Below are 19,051 nucleotides of genomic sequence, written 5' to 3' on the forward strand. Positions count from 1 at the left end.
TGAGGGAGTCCATTAGCAAAGGCCGTGGCCTATCCCTGGAGCTCTGATTCAGCTAGGCAATTAAAAACAGCATTTTAAAAAGCGCTTTCTGCCAGAAATGTCGTCCCTAAACCAATACCGTGGAGAATAAAAAGATGGGAAAGTATAATTTCATCGTTACTAACAAGCAAAGCAACAGGAAATGGCACCTCAAAAGCTCATACTGTGGAAACATAGGTGCACTCACTCATAAACATTTTTCCCCGGCTAAGGACGTTTGTGGCAATTTGTTGAAAACGATACAACAAATTAGATTACACAATAATCGCCAGGCACTTTGTGACGACGATAATGATGAAGAATGACTCTTTGGAGTGGGATTGGGAAGAGCAAACACTACACTGTAAAAAATGATCTGATCAAAAAGTTATGATAACTTATATATGTCATTAACTCAGACATAAAATAATGTGTTATGAAATTTCAACTCAATTGTTTGAGTTTTCAATCTTCCAATTTAGGTTCATAAGTTACTTCAATGAATCACAAATTCCAGGTGTTTGAATGAACTTGCCATTTTAAATTGAGTGGGCTACAAGTCTTTGGCGTGTTGTATTGAGTGGAGGACAGCTCTTTGCGCATGTGCGGGGGACTACAGACGAACAAATTTACGCGCCAACAAGCAAACGAACTTCAATCGGCCTGGTGCCTCATTTTTCCCGTCAGATAAGACGAGTCGTGTTGGCATGAACAAGTTCGCTATTGGTAAGTGTTTGTGTTTTGTAGATATTAAGAATGGGCATTGATGAAACCAATAACGTGGTATGTGCTGTGCTACAACTGTGATGTCATTTAAGCAAGGCACGTTTCAGCGACCGTTAACGTTAGCTAGAAAACTAGCAGTTCAGTCTTTTAGTTCAGTCAGAGACGGTTGATAAAGCGTTATCTGAAATCTACCAGCATTTATCTGAAATCTAAAGCTTTTGTAACATTAAACACTACCGTTCAAAAGTTTGGGTCAGTAAGGATTTTTATTTTTGGGGAAAGAAATAAAATAAATCAATACTTTTATTCATCAAGAATGAGTTAAAATGATCAGATTGAGTGGAGGACGGCTCTTGGCGCATGTGCGGGGGACTAACGTACCGACGAAGCCAGGCCTCGAGAAGAACAAATTTACGCGCCAGCAAGCAAACGAACTTCAATCGGCCGGGTGCCTCATTTTCCCGTTAGATAAGACGAGTCTTGTTGGCATGAACAAGTTCGCCATTGGTAAGTGTTAGTGTTTTGTAGATATTAAGAATGTGCGTTGATGAAACCAATAACGTGATTAACGTTAGCTATCATTACCTTTTGATATGTGCAACAACTGTGATGTCATTTAAGCGAGGCACGTTTCAGCGACCGTTAACGTTAGCTAGAAAACTAGCAGTTTAGTCAGAGACGGTTGATAAAGCGTTATCTGAAATCTTCCAGCAATTATCTGAAATCTAAAGCTTTTGTAACATTAAACACTACCGTTCAAAAGTTTGGTGTCAGTAAGAATTTTTATTTTATTTTTGGGAGAAAGAAATAAGATGTATCAATACTTTTATTCATCAAGGATGAGTTAAACAGATCAAAAGTTACAGTAAAGACACTTATTGTTAGTTCTATTTTATATAAATGCTGTTCTTTTGAACTTTATATTTATTACATAACATCGGTCGCGTTAGCTAGTTCTAAAGAGCAATCCAACAATTCATATATACAATTTGTAAGTTAGACTTAATTAGAAATGTGCTCTTGTTCATTTTTGCAATTCACATCACTTGGCAGCTAAAACTTTTTTTTCTGTTTTGTGTGTTTCAGGTGTTTTGTGATTTACCAGGCTCAGCTACTCATTTGATGAAGTGGACTTGTAAGTTTTGCAATTTTTCCTCATACATTGAAAAGACTATAGTGAATCATTACAAGGACAAGCATGGACGTGGAAGAACAGGTTTTAGTTGTATTTACCCGAATTGTCTTACCGTCTTTCAGCATGTGGAACTTTTAAAACATTTGACGGACCACAAACAAGGAACCAGTCCCATTGCTAGACTTCGTTGTGAACTTTGTACTTTTTCAGCGCCAAGCAATATCAAACATTATTTTCTTCATTTAAAGAGACATTTGATAAAAAGAGAGACTGTGAATTGCCCATTTGTGGGGTGCTGTTTTACATCTAGAGTAGCCTCAACTTTTACTGCTCACAGAAGCCGATATCATCAGCCTTCTACATTCAATAATTTCAAACCTGAACTTATTATCCATTGTCAAAGTCAAGCTTCTGTCAATGATGAACAGGATAACTTTGATTTAGAGTCACCAGATGTTTCAGTGACTGAACCTGACTCTCAGCCTACACAGAAGTCAGTTGAGCGCAGAATTGCATCCCTTTTCCTTCGACTGCAAGCCGTCCTTCATGTGTCAAAGTCTGCGATTCAAGAAATTGTGGATGATTTGTTTGATATTGGAAAATGTGCTGGACAAATAACTAGGGAGTCAATTGAGAATGTTTTGGAGAAGCATAATTGCACATCTGAGGAATGTTTGACATCCTTGACCGAATTATTTCAAAGTGCTAACCCACTTAATTTCCTTTCAAGAGAAGGATCTTTTGAACAGACAAGAAAAGTTTCATACTGTTATCTATATCCCTATTCTAAAGTTACTTTCAGATCTTCTTAAAAAAGAAGAGGTACTGCAAGCACTGGGGAAAAACAAACCTGTTGAACAGTCTGGCTACTACAAGTCTTTTCTGGATGGTGACTTCTATAAATCGAATGGAATCCTCTCAGGTCAAGAACTAAGTGTAGCTATTACTTTGTATATTGATGACTTTGAAATCTGCAATCCCTTGGGCACATCAAAAAAAAAACATAAAATCTGTGGTGTGTATTGGGTTATTGGCAATTTACCCTCTAGATACAAGTCAACATTGTCGTCAATCTACCTTGCTTTACTGTGCAAGGCTGAGCATGTCAGGATTTATGGTTATGATCGTGTTTTGAAGCCACTGATTGAAGATATTAAATGTCTTGAAACAGTAGGTGTGTTTGTAGAGAAACTAGGGTGTAATGTTAAAGGCACCATCTTGTTCGTTGCTGCTGACAACTTGGCAGCACATTCCTTAGGTGGATTCCAAGAGTCTTTCAATGTTGAGAAGTTCTGTAGGTTTTGTCTAGCTAGTCGTCGAGACATACAAACGTGTGATGTTAGAACTGGGAACTTTGTTTTAAGGTCACCAGAATCATTTGATGAAGCTGTAAATGTCTTGAAGCAGACGGACCTTGCATCTGTTGATGGTGTGAAACGAGACTGCCCTCTCAACAGCCTGACAGGTTTTCACACATGCACAGGCTTTCCACCTGATTTTTTACACGATGTGCTGGAAGGGATTGTGCCTGTAGAACTAAGTCTGTGCCTTGCAGATTTGATTTCAAAGAAGTATTTCACATTAGAAGAGCTTAATAGTGAAATACAGAGCTTCCCTTTTAAATTCTCGGATAAGAGAAATTGTCCTCAGAAAATTCTTTCAACTTTTAAAAAGAGTGGAACTGTAGGTGGTAACGGCCACGAAAAATTGGAGTCTTGTGCGTTTCCTTACCCTCATCATCGGCCACCGTGTTCCAGAAGGGAATCAAACATGGGAAGTAATCCTTGAGCTGAAAGACTTGGTTGAGCTCTTAGCGACTCCATATCACACTGAAGACTCGCTGTGTTATTTGCAGTCCAAAATATCGGATCATAGACAGTTGCTACTGACAGTTTTCCCGGATTACAAATTGCGCCCCAAACATCACTTTATTGAACATTATCCTTGCCTTATTCAAAGATTTGGACCCTTAATAGAGTGTTGGACAATCAGGTTTGAGGCTAAGCATTCTTTCTTTAAGAAGGTAGTGCGTGATGCCAATAACTTTAAAAATATTCTGCTTACCCTTGCCTCAAGACACCAACTTATGCTTGCATATTATCTTGAAATGCCCAGCATTTTCAAGCCTGAGATTGAGACAGCAAAAGTGACAGATGTGTGCCTGGGAGTCTTAGATGGTGGTCTTAGACTAGCAATCTTGAATAGATTCAGTGATGTTGACACAGTTGGACTGACCCCTAATGTCTTCTTAAATGGAACGCAGTATTCAAAGGGAATGATACTTTCTGTTGGAAGTACAAGTGGACTACCCAACTTCGGAAGGATTTTGGAAATATGCATTGTGCTGGATGGTCATGTTTGTTTCTACGTTGAACCTTTTTCGACTTACTATGTGGAGCATTTGAGGAGTTACCATCTTGTGAAGAAAAGTCCTGCTGAGTGTCTCTTGGTGAAACCAGAGGATCTCAATGACTACATGCCACTTGTGTCATACCTTGTCCAGGGTCGCCTGTTAACCACTCCTAGAACATTCTTGCTGAATTAAGGCTGCTGTAAGTTTGTGTATTTCTACCCTGATCCAAAAGAATTAACCCTCTTGAAGTGTTTTCCAAATCGTTTCTGTAGTAACAATTTGTTTGTATGTATACAATGAATTAAACCTTTTTTCTTCTCCAATTTCAGGCTGAAGTGATCCACGATGCTGCTGCGAGTTGTCCTCTCTGATATGGATATCAGGCGCCTTTCCATCGAAATCACCCCCCCTAGTGTTGATGCACTGTGCCAGGTGTTGCGTGCAAACCTTGGCCTGAGAGGTGGATTTATTTTACAATTTGAGGACCCTGCGTTCAAGGATCAGCTGACCAATTTGACCGACATCCGAGACCTTCCTGAGGAGAGAGCAACATTGAAAGTGTTGTTCACAGCTGATGCAGCTTGCTCGGATTCCAAATTGGATTCAGCCAGCCTTCCATCTCTCAGTAGTGGGGAATCTGACTCCCAGCACTGGCCTGAGCCCTTCCCGATTCCAGAGTTCTCGCATGATGTTGAACTCACGCTGCAAGAAGCAAATGGAAGATATGCAAAAGATGGATCTGTGCTGGTGATTCCTAAAGGTATGAAATCTGATATCCTGGACACACTTGCAGACAGCATGTCAAAGATAAGTCCTTATCCTGAGAGGCAACACTATGAGAATGTTGCGAAAGCGCTTGTGGAGAAGCATCCCAGTCTAAAAGAGCCAGGGTCTGGAAAGGGTTGGTACGGCTGGTTCCACAGCCTGAAGTTTAAGCTCGGAAACTATCGACAGAAGTTAAGTGCAGCTGGATGCCCAGAGGTGAGGGTCAACAAAAGAAAAGGAGAAGAAGCCAAGGGACCACGTATGAAGAAGTCAAAGAAGGGCGAGGTCCACTTCTGTCCAGATCCCCCTGAAGGACTAAGTGATGAAGACATGGAAGAAAAGCGGATGTTGATGGAGGTACATCATACACACACATGCACATACACATCATACCTGTCTAATATTACTGCATACATACCTGCCTATGTTATACTAACTACCTACACTTTGCTTTTGTGTCTGTGAAGCCTACTATTTTGTCTTATGTGTCCTTTGCGCTTGTGTAATCCAATTCAGGTGGAAGTGCTCAAAAAAGACCCAGATCACCAGCAGATAGATGAGCTGATGTCTGCCACGTTCTCCAAGCGCAGAAAGGAGATCGTAGGGGATCAACCTCTCATTGGGGATGTCATAGCTAGATGGCCGGCCATGTTCTGTGAGAGACAGGTATAACAATAGACAACACTCAGCCTATGATTAAAGAGACTTTGGTATTACTGAGTGGATGAAAGCCTTTGACCACAGACAACCTTAGCTTACTAAATTATGACTCTATGCTTTGAAAATCTTTTCTCTAATTTCTTAACCTTTTTGTCTTCTCAGGTTCGGACAGAGTTCAAAAGAGTCGTAAGAATAGACCTTCTCGAGTCGTTCCTCGATGGACTTGACGACCTGGCACCACGACTGCTGGAAGTGTACGAAGCTGCGACCAAGTCGGCAAAGATGCCTGCACTGAAAGCCATTTTGGACTGTCTGAAGAAAGATGTGAGTAGACGAGCTGAGAATTGTAAAATTGGGCACCAGATGTTTGCAATAAAATCTCAACACTGCTTATTTTTGTCTTGTAGGACACAAACGACAGGAGAAGGATTGCTGCTCTGCTGGGTCTGCCACACTATCTAAGAGAAGAGCCATCAGACATCATCAGGATGTGTGACGTAAGACCTTTTTCTGTCATGCATAACAGCCTATAAATGAACGTACCCACCCACATATACACTTGTGCGCGCACACACACACACACACACACACAGACAACCTTTAACAAAGAGATTGCATTAGATACACTCATGGGTGTTGATAAAGTCCTGTGGCAGCAAAATGGTGATGATGCAAGGAGAAGTGATGGGCAGAATAGTGATGGGGAGGACGAGGGTTGGGTGGAATAGTGGTGATGGGAGCAGGGAGGGGTAGAGCAATGTTGGGGGAGGAGAAAGGAGGGGTAGAATAGTGATGGGGAGAGGACCCAGTGCAACATACACTTTCCCAGATCTGAGAGGACACTGAAGTTTTCACCCTTGCAGTAACGTTCCAATATTGCACCTACAAACATGCACACTCACAACTGAAAGCCCAAGAAGACTATTTTATTAGCCTGAAAACAAGGTTTATGATCACTGAGACTTAAATAGCTTTGCAGAGCATGTACATCTTGACCCAAACATTCACACTATTTTTTTTTTTCTGCTTTTCAAGGCCCATGGTGAGACTCTGGCTGCAGCCATGGAGGGGATGCAACTTGGCCTGTTGATAGGCCATGAAGGTGACAACCAGGATGCCTTTCCACGTGAGGTCTTCAATGTGGCAGTTGTGGTTGAGGAGACTGTTGTGCTTCACAACTTCAAGGATGTGCCATCCAGCTTTGCCATGCTTTTGGGGATCATCTACTGCGTTAACCTTGAGTATCCACGAGCCATGAAGTATTCCTTTGAGTTCCTTCAGAGGGTAGTGAAGATCAAACCAGATCAAGCCTCTGCCAGAGTCCACGGCATCCGAAACAAGCTCCTGAGATATAATTTGTAAACCATGCCCCACCTGAGAATAGGATTGGAATTCATTTTTTTCTGTTGACATGCGTTCCAAATTTGAAGGCAAAAGCACTTAAGCAAACAGGAGAGGAGCCCTGATTTTTTTGTTGGACTGAAAACATTTAATTCTGAATATTGTTCAAATAATGGGGTCAAAAGTATACTGTATTCAAGTTTCAAATATTTGTAAACAACCAGCTGCAGTCTGAAGTTTTAGATTTGTTTGTGTTTGGGGTTCAGCACAGCTTTTGGTATAAGTTAGCTGGATCTGTGAGATTAATGTTTTTAAGGTTTTTTAAATGTTAACATTTAAAACCTGTTCAATATTTCAGTGTTGTAAGGAAAAAAGCTAATGCTTTTAAAAGAATTTATTTTCTTTTGGGTTAATATGAATAGTGTTCAGTACAGCTTTGGGTGACCTAATGGGCATATGACAAGCAGAGGGCTGTGCACGTGCATATAGAAGGTGAGATGTTTCCTGCAGTAATCATCAGTCAACTTAACCTCATTAGGTCACACAACAATAACAATGATAAACAACTTAGATGACAGGCAGTGATTTTATTTTTTTTGGAGGTGCTGAATATAGATATCTATACTGCTGTATGTGTCTATTGGTCTATCTAGCCTAGATTCAGCATGACCAACTTCTTGGTTGACAACAGGCACTGCAGACAACTGCAGGAAACACTTCCCATCATCCACCTTCTATACACACACTGAGAAATACTTGTGGAGTCTGCTTGGGATACCCCCTCATAGTGTAAGCTCACACGAAACCCTTCTATTTATCTTAGCCTCATTATGTGACCCACAGCCAACTGAAGTTTGGTATTGATTACAATTTTGAGATGATTTCATGATTGAAGTGTTTATGTATAGCTTGTATTGGCTTAACATTGGTTTTAATAAAAAAAAACTTTTGTACTCAAATTTGTGTTTTTAGAATTAATTGTTAAGTTAAAACAAGACGTTCTTTTAGATCATCTTAACTTGATACCCTAATTCAAAGACATTACTTAATTTAAATGACTAAGTTGAACCCACTAATGGGGATAAGTGAACAGAATGCTCACTAATGAGTTCACTTTATTTTGAACTTGCATAGCAAAGTTGAAACAACAATAATGGTATAGTCATGTTGACTCACAGAAGGCAATTCACAGTTTAACAACACTTAAAATAATGAGTTAAAACAATTCATTAATCCATTTTGTTTTTACTTGAAATTTTGAGGCAGCTGCTTAACTTATGATTTTAAGTAGAACCAAGTAGATATTTTTTACAGTGTAGCTTCTCGGTTTACCCAGATCATAATCATCATTACAGAGGAATATAGGTCCTTAGAAAAACCTCCACGTTTTAACAAGAGCCACTGAAAGTATACCGCGACCACGCCGGACGGCTTATATTAAAATGGAGAAAAGGTGAGGGGATTTTCAGCCCCGGCCCCATAAACCTAATTTAATCCTCCGGGCCTCTTTTCAATAAGATGTGATGCATTACTTATCGCCGGTCCCTAATTAATATAATATCATTTAATATTAGGAGCTTTGATAGGCTGCGAGATTCACTGGCTCCCCCTCTGTTTATCTCATCCGCCAAAGACCTCGACTGAGACTCACCGAAACGCAGGCTAATACAAATAATATTTCACGCCTCAGTGACAGCCGTTTTTAACCGGGAGGAAAGTTAATCATTCTCTGAGGGATGATGGGATTGGAAATATCAAGGCAGAGCCAATGAGGTTATAGTTATCAAAAAGTCAAATGAAATCAGATACTGAGACAATTACACATCGCGGGACACAAAGGACTTGGCGCTGGTCAAAGCTGACGGCAGAACAGCGGATTTTTATCGTACTTTAGTTTGCTCATTCCGACCACTGATTAAAAGCCGGCCCTGGCAACGGCGTGCGCACGTACGAGCGTGCATGTGATGTGGATGGCACATTTTCCCCCTCATCTTTCTTCTCACGGCAAGCGCTGATCTCCATACAAATCTCCATTTACTTGAGGCCCAATTACACACCAACCGAGAGAGAGAAAGAGAGAGAGGAGGGTAAGAGAGACAGATAAGGAAGAGTGAGGGAACGAGAGAGGGAAAATAAGAGAGAAAGTTGCCTGAGCACCGGCGAGCAGACAGCGCAGTAAGAGCTCTAATGGCCCTGACCACATGATTGGATGCAGCAATGCACAGCTGCAGCACGCTAGAATAATGACAAGCCGCATCAGCGGGATTAATCTAGCACTGCGTAGAATCAACATACATTGTTTCTTGAAGTCGAAGTGAAACGCCATTTGCAACCTATTGCACTTTCATAAACCAGCATATCTCAGAGCGAAACAGGAGATTTAATGAGGAAGAATGGACGGGACATGGTTTTTACTCTTCGGAAATTGACTGGATCATGAAAAGTGGGCTTTAGGAGTAAAGCAAAATGGAAGGGCACTTGCAATTTCGTTTGAAAAGATATAAACAAATATGAAAATGTTCATATATTTTGATTACAAAGGTTTGCTTCTTTACAATTATGTGCACACATAAATCACGGATAATACGATGAAGGATGTAGAGTGAAATTAAAGAAAAAGTATCTATTTAGCTTCCAAACCGATTTTAAGATTGTTTTGGGATAATGTTTAATTTAAAGTAATCTAAATGCAACCAAAAACAAAATGAATTTCTGCCTTTTTTTAGATAAACTTAAAGGGGGAGTGTTCGATTTCTCATAGCCGTTGTTGATGTTCAAATCACCAAAACAGACACACCCCTACCTCCATCTTTTGCTTTCGTCAGTGCTCGGCTCGACTCATTTCCGTCCTGTGTACCTTACTGCTGATTGGCTACAAGGTTGTTTGTGTACTCGGCCTGACTTTGTCTAAACAAGCGTGATTTGGAAATCGGACACCCCGCCTTTAAACCCTCTTGTCAATTTACACCTGTATGACTTTCTTACCATGAAAAAAACAGCTTTTAGCAGCGATTTTTACTATGGTAACAGTACAGATTTTAACATTAGGTGGTTCAAATACCCATTTAAGATCTCTCTTAAAATTTGTAAAGCATTTGTTTTTTTTAGTGCATGATTTTTCATAGTCAGGTTAGTGCCATTTTCAGGATTGTCACATCCATAACAATATATATTCCTCATAAATGGACACATGAAAATTAAATCTAAAGTAACTATTTTATATTCTATAAAGAGGCCTCCCTTCTCCATTCATTTGGGTATTATTGCTTCAGGATTGTGCATTTTATTTTGCAGTAATCCTACAAAGTTTATCGCCTCCCAAAAAAAGAAACATGTTTAAAAAAAAAAAAATTCATAGACTGACATTTTTTATATTTAGACTCTATCAACAAGTGTACAGCAAAATATAACAGACGGTTCAATGAAATCGTAACAAATTCATTCTCTGAGCATTTTTGTCACGTCCAAGAAGACATATTGAAGAATGTTGGTAACCGAATAGCGGCGGTACACATTCAGTATGTATGGACACAAAACCAATGCGAGTCAATGGGTATTGCCATTGTTCGGTTACCAACTTTCTTCAAAATATCTTTTGTGTTCTGCAGAAGAAGGAAAGTCATACATTTTTTTAATTGAGGCTGATTAAATGATGGCAGTATTTTGCTTTTTGGGTGAACTATCCCTATAAGTTTACCTTAAAAAGCACTAAAAACTATTTTGTGTACAAAATAAGTGAGAATAGAGAGCTTATACATTGAAGTGTATTTAAGTGCGCTTTAGTCACCTGGGCTTACACCTATTCACAACATTTAACTTTTAATATTGATTTATAAGTTGAGCTGTTGGGTATGATTTCGATTGGACGTCACTGGATTTCTTAACATACGTAAAGATAACTACATAAAGTATCCTGCAATTTTACGTTCTGAACAAAGATATCAATACAAAGTGCTTCTGTGAATTATTAAACATAGTTTGGTATTGATTAAATAAAATGAACTATTGACTCAACATGCAATAACAGAGTGAATGGTTGTCCTCAATTTTGCAGGTTCTCTTTACAAAAATCTTTACAGTAGACTGTTACAGAATAACACAATGTACACTACAGCTGTCAAAGAACGTTATAGACATTTTAGGGAAGGTTCACAGTTTGGTCCAGCGCTTCTCACACAAACACACGCATACACCACTCACACTATAAAGGCACAACAGCCCTTAGCAGATAGGTGAAGCAGGGGACAAATTGTCAGAATGAAGAGGGGCAGGTGTTTGACATGACCATAAACTGACAAGCTGAATACACCCCCCTTCTATTTCCTTTTCTTTCAACTCTCTCTTCTTCACACCAACCCGCTTGCCCCCATCTTGCCTCTATCTGTTCTTCACCCTCAGTTGTCTGCTCGTACCTCACCATCACTAAACACACAAGCCCTCACCTCTGCCGAGGAGGACAGCTGGATGAAGGAAGCGGCTGACAGCAGAAACTGTCAGCACAAGGCGTGTGAGTCGTAGCCGACAGCAAGGAAGTTTGGATTTCTTTAACACATTGCAAAAACTGAAAAACACAGCAGAGCATCGCTTCTGACAGCAAACACTATAGGGGAAATATACAAGGGGAACGGCTACTAACCAAACAATGCGTGTTGGATCTTCTGCACTGTGGGGTTTTATGTATATGTCAGAGTTGCTGTTTTTGGTGTATGTGCAAAAGATTTATTATCAATAGAGAGTTCAAGATGAAATGTCAATGCTAACTCAAATGTTATGCCAAAATTGTATAGACCGCTTCAGGAAAGGTAAGCAATGCTGATCTAACTCTTGTCCAGAAGAACTTCACATTTCAGTTTTGTAACGCTACACAAACATTTGAACAAAATACATCCAAAGGGGAATTAATAACCAAATCAAAATGTTTAGTAACCTTAAAGAGATTGATTACCAAAAAATGAAAATTTTGTCAGAATTGTATTTTTTGCTGATCTGTCCCTCAGATTGTTCCAAACCTGTATAAACATATTTATTTTTGTTCTCCTAAACACAGAGAAAGATATTTGGAAGAATGTCAATAAACAAACAGATCTCATCCCCATTGACTCCCATAGTATTTATTTCCCTACTATGGCAGTTATTGGGGGATGAGAGCTGTTTGGTTACTGACATTCTGCCAAATATAATTTCTGTGTTTAGCAGAACAAAGAGAATTTAACAGGTTCGCAACAGTTAAAGGGTGAAGATTTAAAAAAAAATACAAAAAAATGGAAGTACTTCTATGATGCAAAGTGTCTAAATGTTTTTTTAAAAGTAATATTCTGCTCGGTCTTAACAAATAATAAATCGGGAATGTAAATCATCACATTTACCATAAATCATAAACGAAATTGCAAATAAATTACAATAAAACGGGTTTAAATAATTATATAATACAATATGTAATATATATACATATATATATTTACTTATTCAAAATACATATTATATAATATATATTTGAACTCTCTATTGATATAATTAATTCATTATCTTCTGAGGTCATAAGAAAAACATACCTTCATTTTCTCTTTACTGAACATTACATTTTATGCATTTGTTAGACACTTTTACCCGAAGTGATTGACAGTAGATTCACAATGTTCACAAATGAGCTGTTTAAGCCGAGAACCGGATCAATCTGATTCCTGAACAAAATGATTCAAATCAGATTAATGCACTGATTCATTGAAAAGAATCGTTACATCAAGAAATAGGCAAGAATGTACCAAACAAGGTTTTCAAAGCTACAACTCATATTGGCATTCAGGGTGAGAAAACCATAACAGAATTTTCAAAAGAGTACAAAACCATGTGCTAAAAAATAAGATCCTCTCAAGAGACGGCAAAACGATCTTGATGATATCTCAACTACGTGTGATTTTCCCCGCAGAATGGGTGTCATATCCGCATTACAGCCACAACACTTTTTTATAGGCTGTCTGCAGAGCTGAAGAAGTATAATGGGGAGTGAGTTATGACAATAATAACTCTGTCTCTTCATAATCAGGTAATCAATTCAATCTTCTGCCAATTGTCTCAGACAAATGCTTCATCCGCATTCCCTGTAGAATGTAATTGAAGGGTTCTGCCGTTATTGACTCGTGTAGAGTAAACACCTGTGAGGTCGTCTCCTGTTGTTGTGGGTGTCCATTAATATCAGATGAGTAAGATTAACAAGTTGTATGTAAATTCACATTTTGCCACCTGAAACTTCACTTTACAACTCAAGGTCCCCCGTGGTGTTAGCATTAACCTATAGATTACAGATGCAATATCTGTAATGTCATGCAATGTAATATTCATTCTGATGGAACTCTCATGAATAAAAATGATTTGAGATCTTATTGAAACGTGAATTGTGTTTGAGTAGAGCGGGGACATTATTTGGGTTGCTAATTTACTCTGAAAATGTTTAGCCTGAAGCTTTGAAATTCAGTCCTTGATTATGACAAATTACAGGTGAAAATGAAATATATGACCCAATTAAAATAGTACACAAATGCTGATGTTACATGACACATGATGTTAGAAATGTAACAGTAAATGAAAAAGCTTTGTACCTCACTTTGATATTATAGTCCTGGCAAGCGCATGCCAGTTTGCTTTCTATGTATGTGCATGCATTTCCATTGGCCTACAGGCAGCTGCACCAGGATCATGGCAGAATCAATATTTTTATAATACTGCTACCAAACCTAAAACACAAAACACATGCCGTTTTTAAACTGTACATTTTCGCACAATAATAGAAAAATATGTCGGACTAAAATGCACCTGCATCCGATACAGAACAATGATAGTACTTTCAATGTCACACTTTTCAAGAGCTACAATAACTGCTGCTCTTTTCTTTAAAATAGTGTGAGGACAGGAAGAATAAACATTCTGTTTTGAATCACAGCAATTAGATTATTGTAATCTCTGAACTTTTCGTGAAACAATGAGCATATAGTGCAGAGATGTGAAACAACAAAAGGAGGTGATCTGTCAAGGCAGGCGCGGGGGGATTTCCCCCTGCGGAAGAAATGTTAAGCTGTGGGAGAAATGCAAGGAGCAGGAGCTGTATCGATCGGAGCTTTAGCAAAATCTACCGTTGCATCTGTGCCAATGAAGGAAAAAAACAGATCAAAACCTTCTGTCCACGATTGAATCATGCTGGTTTCACTCAACAAATCCGTAAGAGCTGGGCACAACTCCAGAGGAATCAATACGGCATGGATAGATATTAATGTCTGGTATTATCAAGTCCAACTGAAATCACATCAAATCACTGAAAAGAGACCTAATCGTTTTATTAACAGTTTATACTCAAAGCATATTACAGGTCTCTTCCATCTTGAAAAAGAAAAACCCGCTAGCGCTGAAAACCGTCATTGTCAGTTATCTGGCTAAAATGAAAGCCGGTATTGATCCGGGCTTTCAGTGAACAACCGTGTCGGACCATCTAGTAAATCAGAGAGATGAAAGCGTGACAACAATTGGACAATGACAGACTCTTATTATTTTCTTTAAACAATTGTTTGCCATTGGTCAATACTTCTTCTGTGACGGGGTTTCACCCAAAGAGGCTTTTAGGAGAACAAAGATGCACATCAGCGCCAGCGGAGTTTCGCTGCGGTAGTCGTAGTGACAAGTTTATCCTGCTCAGCGGAGGGTCACGGATACTCTGTGACCTGTAATAGAAAACATAACACTGGCATAAAACTGATGCTAAATATATGTAAATCATATTATCTTTATCCAACTGTGCATTTTATTTTCATTCGGGGTCACTGGCATCTCTCTGTGAATATCTGCATGGAATGATTTGCAACTTATTGTGATGTAACTGTAACTAGACAGCAACATTAAAGGTTGCACATCTTAGATAAAAACAATTCATGTAGATAAACACAAACGGATGTTTGTTGTTATTAAAACAAATATGTAAGTATAGGAAACGTATTGGACCTTTATGTCAAATTCAGATTCGCTTAATAGGACTAGGTGACTGAGGTGTTTGCTGAAAAAAGTAAGTGATAAAGGAAGTCTTTGTGTGAGATGTTTTTTATATGTGTGTAGTTTTTTTTTATAAAAGCTTTTTTAAACACCGCTGGTACAAACTCTAATTAATAATAATACATTTGGATTCCTTTGAATATGGAACACTATTAGGGGAAATTCAGGTAAAATGGGACACTTTTGACAGTCATCCCATCCAAAGTGTTCCAACGTACCTTCATTTCCAAATATAAATCTGTTTTTGCCAGTGATTTAACATACTGTAATTTTGTTAGTAAATTGGGGTTAGGAGAAAATCGCACTGAAAGCTTTGCAAACGACAAAATCACTTCTACACTGCAATGTTTTGTAGTTTTGCTATGATTCATCCAATCCACCACCATGAATAGCTAAAAGGAGAGAAATTCTTAAAACACTGTTCATTTTATATGTGAGTAAATGGCCTGTCTGATTTACGTCTCCATGGTGACAGGTGTAAAGACATGTTTTTAAACCTTGCTTGGTTTGCTTATTGCGGGGGGGTGTAGAAGGGGGATGGAGGTTCTAATAGATCATCATCGGCCACTGCGATTTTTTTCTTTGCATGCTATTATAGAAAAGATACTGCATGTGGAAATTATTCTGCCCACATATAAGCAGCAAATATGAACAGCCTTTACTCCCGAAGGAACTACAGGTACTGGTACTGTTTAGGTTTTAGGGATTAGGTGAATCAAATCTGTAATGCCTGCTTTATGAAATTCAAATCTGTGGTGTTGTCAACAGCGTGAGATGTTCTTTTCATCTTTCTTGTTTGCATTTCCATCACGGCCGACCGTCTCTTATTCAAACTCCAGATTCCCAAACAAAATTCTTTCTTATAACTCCTCTGGTACTGTCTTGCTATAATTGCAACAATTGTTTGTGTATTTTGTAATTCCAGCAACAGACAAGTAGCATTTGAGCATCAAACTTCAAATCCACCATTTAACAACAGCACAATAAAGATCTTTTGTTGTGCTCACGAGGCCAACTGTACTCAGCACTATTTTTGTCAGGCTGTTGAATAATACAACCCGTGTTGAGACGTGCTTGTCAGGCAAAAAGCAGAAGGAAAAACCAGACCACCTCCTGCATAAAACATTGCATTAAGTTAAATACAAGGTACAAAGGATGAAAAAATGAATATTAAAATACTCTGGGGAGCAGGAGTGATGAAGAGCAAATACATGAAGCGCTACTGAAGTATGAGCCATGTGTTTAAGGTGTTATTAAGGTGAAAGCTTGCGATAAAGACATCATCTCAGATCTAACCCGGTAGCCTTGAAGCTACTTTGAAAACGGTGTATCACTAGACACAATAGATTTGGCGGTTCTTAAAAACACAACAATAGTTGTAAATAAATTAAATTCTAAATAAACTACCCTCAATTGTGGAAACTTGATGCAAATATGAGATATTCAATTTACATGTTGGACATCATCATCCAAGCATTGCTAAAATTGACAAAACGTGCACTGTAAAACATTGCTGTAGTTTTGCAACATAAACATACCAATTTTATTTTCATTTTTTCATAAAACCTGACTAAATATCTTAGGTCACCTTTCTTGTTATGTAAATGTATCGTAATTGTATCGTAAAGAGGTTTTTTGAATATTTTTACAAGAAAACAATACAAAAATGCTTAGGAAGAATGTCATTTTTTGCAATGATGCTGTGATAATCCCAGTAATGAACCCAGTGTCTTATTGCTCATTTTGTATTTCAAAAGTCAAAGTGTTTTAATTTTGGTTAAATTAAAGCTTAACTAATTGACAACAGTGCTAATAGGAAAGTGGTTAAATCTACAAGTGAGTAAGTTACTAGCAAACCTTCTGCAAAACAGCAAAGCTTAACAGTGTGGATCATAAGCAGAAAAGTTAAAAATGTACTTGTAAAATGTCGTTCTCTTTATATTCAGCCATAAGTAGGAAACCTTTCCTTAAATTAAGCTTGAAAGGTTTGATTAGATTTTATTTTTAAGCCACATTAAACACATTTTGTTTAAATTCTCAAATACTCATTTCTGCTATGACATTAAAATCAAATAGCCCATTGTGTACATTTTCTCTTAAATAGAATTCAGATTCATTTATGTCATTCCAAGCCTCTGATTTTCTTATGTTTTTACAGTAGTTAGACACTGAGGCCATCAGTTCCTAGTGTTCTGCCAAACATCTCCTTTCGTGTCTCATGGAATAAAGAAAGCCATACTGATTTGGAAATACAAGATGGGAAAAAAATATGGAATATTTTTTTTCAGAATTTCATTTCCATTAAACTTCCTGTCAAAATCTTTCTAGCTGCTACAGGTTTATTCTAAATCAACCAATCTATCTTTTGTTTTGAGAAAGGTAATGTATCTCTGCATGCAAGTTTCATATTGTCAAGTCTAAAAAACCCTTCAGGAAAATGATTGTCTATTTATCCTGCTAGTGTTTATAAAAAGCGTGCAGTAATTCCCTCAGCTATTAAGAGTTATATATGACTGCTCTAATAATAATATTTAAGAAACATTGTGATAAAGCAACCTGCCACCACTAAAACACACAAGTGAAAGCCTATCATTAATTCTCAAGTACCTCAGTAAAACCCTGTTATCTGTACGGGAAAGTCTGAATTATGCAAGATGCATTGCAACAAACACTTTATAGTAATGCACACAACGTAAAATTCAGAATTACAATATCTGACAAGCCATTAATAATACCCAAAAGCCGTTGAATTATAACAATTTTGTAATTATTGTTACTTTGCGCGATTAAAAGCATCCCACAGGTGACAGGTACTTAGTCACTTTTTCTCGATGTGTGTCAACCATAGTGAACACTTCCAAGAATATATGCTAATAAGAAATATCTATTTATCACTGTGAAAATGGAATTCATAACATAGTCTTTCACAGTTAAGCGTGAACCCATGTAGACAAAGAAAAATGCTGTGCATTCAAATTGGGTTAATTTATTTAAATACAAAACCTGACTGTTACACCCCCAAAAGATTGACAGACTTCTTTTCAGTCATTTGAAAAAGTAATCCAGAACAGCGCTAGTGCACTCAATATAACTCCTAACACCTTGAGAGCTCAGAAGTTGTCACAGCTCGTGTATTTTTAACATTATGTTTTTGACAGTTCATAATTAACCGTTCGACTTTAATAAGCTATAGGCTATTAAAGGAGTGGTTCACTTTTAAAATTCATTTTCATGATAATTTACTCACCCCCATGTCTTCCAGGATGTTTATGTTTTTTCTTGTTCAATCGAATAGAAATGAAGGTTTTTGGAGAAAACATTCCAGGATTTGTCCCAATATAGTGGACTTCAATGGACTCAAAACGGTTGAAGGTCAAAATTACAGTTTCAGTGCAGCTTCAAAGGGCTTTAAATCTAGCAAACGATCTGTCATTTTTCGAATAAAATAAAAATGTTATGCTTTATAAACATATGTATTTATAAACAAATACCTACATCAAGAGTGATCTTTTAATTACATATTTTGTTAAGTCATGAACACACATCGCAGTTTGGAGTCCATTGAAGTCCACTATCTGGAGAAAAATCCTGGAATGTTTTCATCAAAAACCTTCATTTCATTCCGACTAAAGAAACAAATACATAAACATCTCGGATGACATGGGGGTAAGTAAATTATCATGAAAATGTATTTTGAAAGTGAACTACTCCTTTAAAGCAGTAGGACTGTAAATAGATAATATTAGAACTACTGTACATTCACTTACCTTACAAAAAAGGCAGTGAGATCACACAATGTGTTAAGGGAGTCACGCAAGGGGTTAGATTCAGTTCCTGGTTATTTATATAACTGTCACTAAGCAGACTTATTTTATGTAAAGCTGAGAGTCGATGGAGGGACAGACCCTCAAGCAACTCACAGTTTAGTGCTTTGCTTAAGGCCACAGTGAAGGAAGAAATCACAGTAGCACCGAGAAATAAATGAGTTAGTAGCAAATATTACCTTAACCATAACCCTG

The 19,051-nt window shown here is 37.9% G+C and overlaps 1 protein-coding gene and 1 long non-coding RNA gene across 4 annotated transcripts in view; one reads left to right on the top strand and one right to left on the bottom strand.

Annotated features, from left to right (window-relative positions):
- The first annotated feature begins 406 nt into the window (after window positions 1-406).
- Window positions 407-7,907, top strand: LOC130409953 (uncharacterized). Of its 3 annotated transcripts, none has more exons than XM_056734205.1 (7): window positions 407-1,251; window positions 1,831-1,879; window positions 4,562-5,354; window positions 5,514-5,663; window positions 5,820-5,981; window positions 6,065-6,154; window positions 6,693-7,907. In XM_056734205.1, the coding sequence occupies exons 3-7, from the start codon at window positions 4,578-4,580 to the stop codon at window positions 7,017-7,019; spliced, it is 1,506 nt and encodes a 501-aa protein (XP_056590183.1). In that variant the 5' UTR covers window positions 407-1,251; window positions 1,831-1,879; window positions 4,562-4,577; the 3' UTR covers window positions 7,020-7,907. The 3 variants fall into 3 exon arrangements, with proteins under 3 accessions (XP_056590183.1, XP_056590182.1, XP_056590181.1); XM_056734204.1 differs by having other exon boundaries at window positions 407-744; XM_056734203.1 differs by lacking the exons at window positions 407-1,251; window positions 1,831-1,879 and adding an exon at window positions 4,292-4,431.
- Window positions 7,908-14,473: 6,566 nt separating this feature from the next.
- The window catches only part of LOC130409955 (uncharacterized), a 56,955-nt gene continuing 52,377 nt past the window's right edge, over window positions 14,474-19,051 (bottom strand). Inside the window, exon 3 of the long non-coding RNA XR_008904956.1 lies at window positions 14,474-14,707. This is a non-coding gene — a long non-coding RNA (uncharacterized LOC130409955). The remainder of the gene's footprint in view (window positions 14,708-19,051) is intronic.

Source organism: Triplophysa dalaica, chromosome 21 (genome assembly GCF_015846415.1).
Source record: "Triplophysa dalaica isolate WHDGS20190420 chromosome 21, ASM1584641v1, whole genome shotgun sequence".
Classification (NCBI taxonomy): Eukaryota; Metazoa; Chordata; class Actinopteri; order Cypriniformes; family Nemacheilidae; genus Triplophysa; species Triplophysa dalaica.

Excerpts from the sequence above, each read along its gene's own strand:
- LOC130409953 (XM_056734205.1), top strand. The coding sequence starts at position 4,578 with ATGCTGCTGCGAGTTGTCCTCTCTGATATGGATATCAGGCGCCTTTCC. Across the intron at positions 5,355-5,513 it reads AAAAGCGGATGTTGATGGAG|GTGGAAGTGCTCAAAAAAGA; the intron begins GTACATCATACA and ends AATCCAATTCAG. Across the intron at positions 5,664-5,819 it reads CCATGTTCTGTGAGAGACAG|GTTCGGACAGAGTTCAAAAG; the intron begins GTATAACAATAG and ends TTGTCTTCTCAG.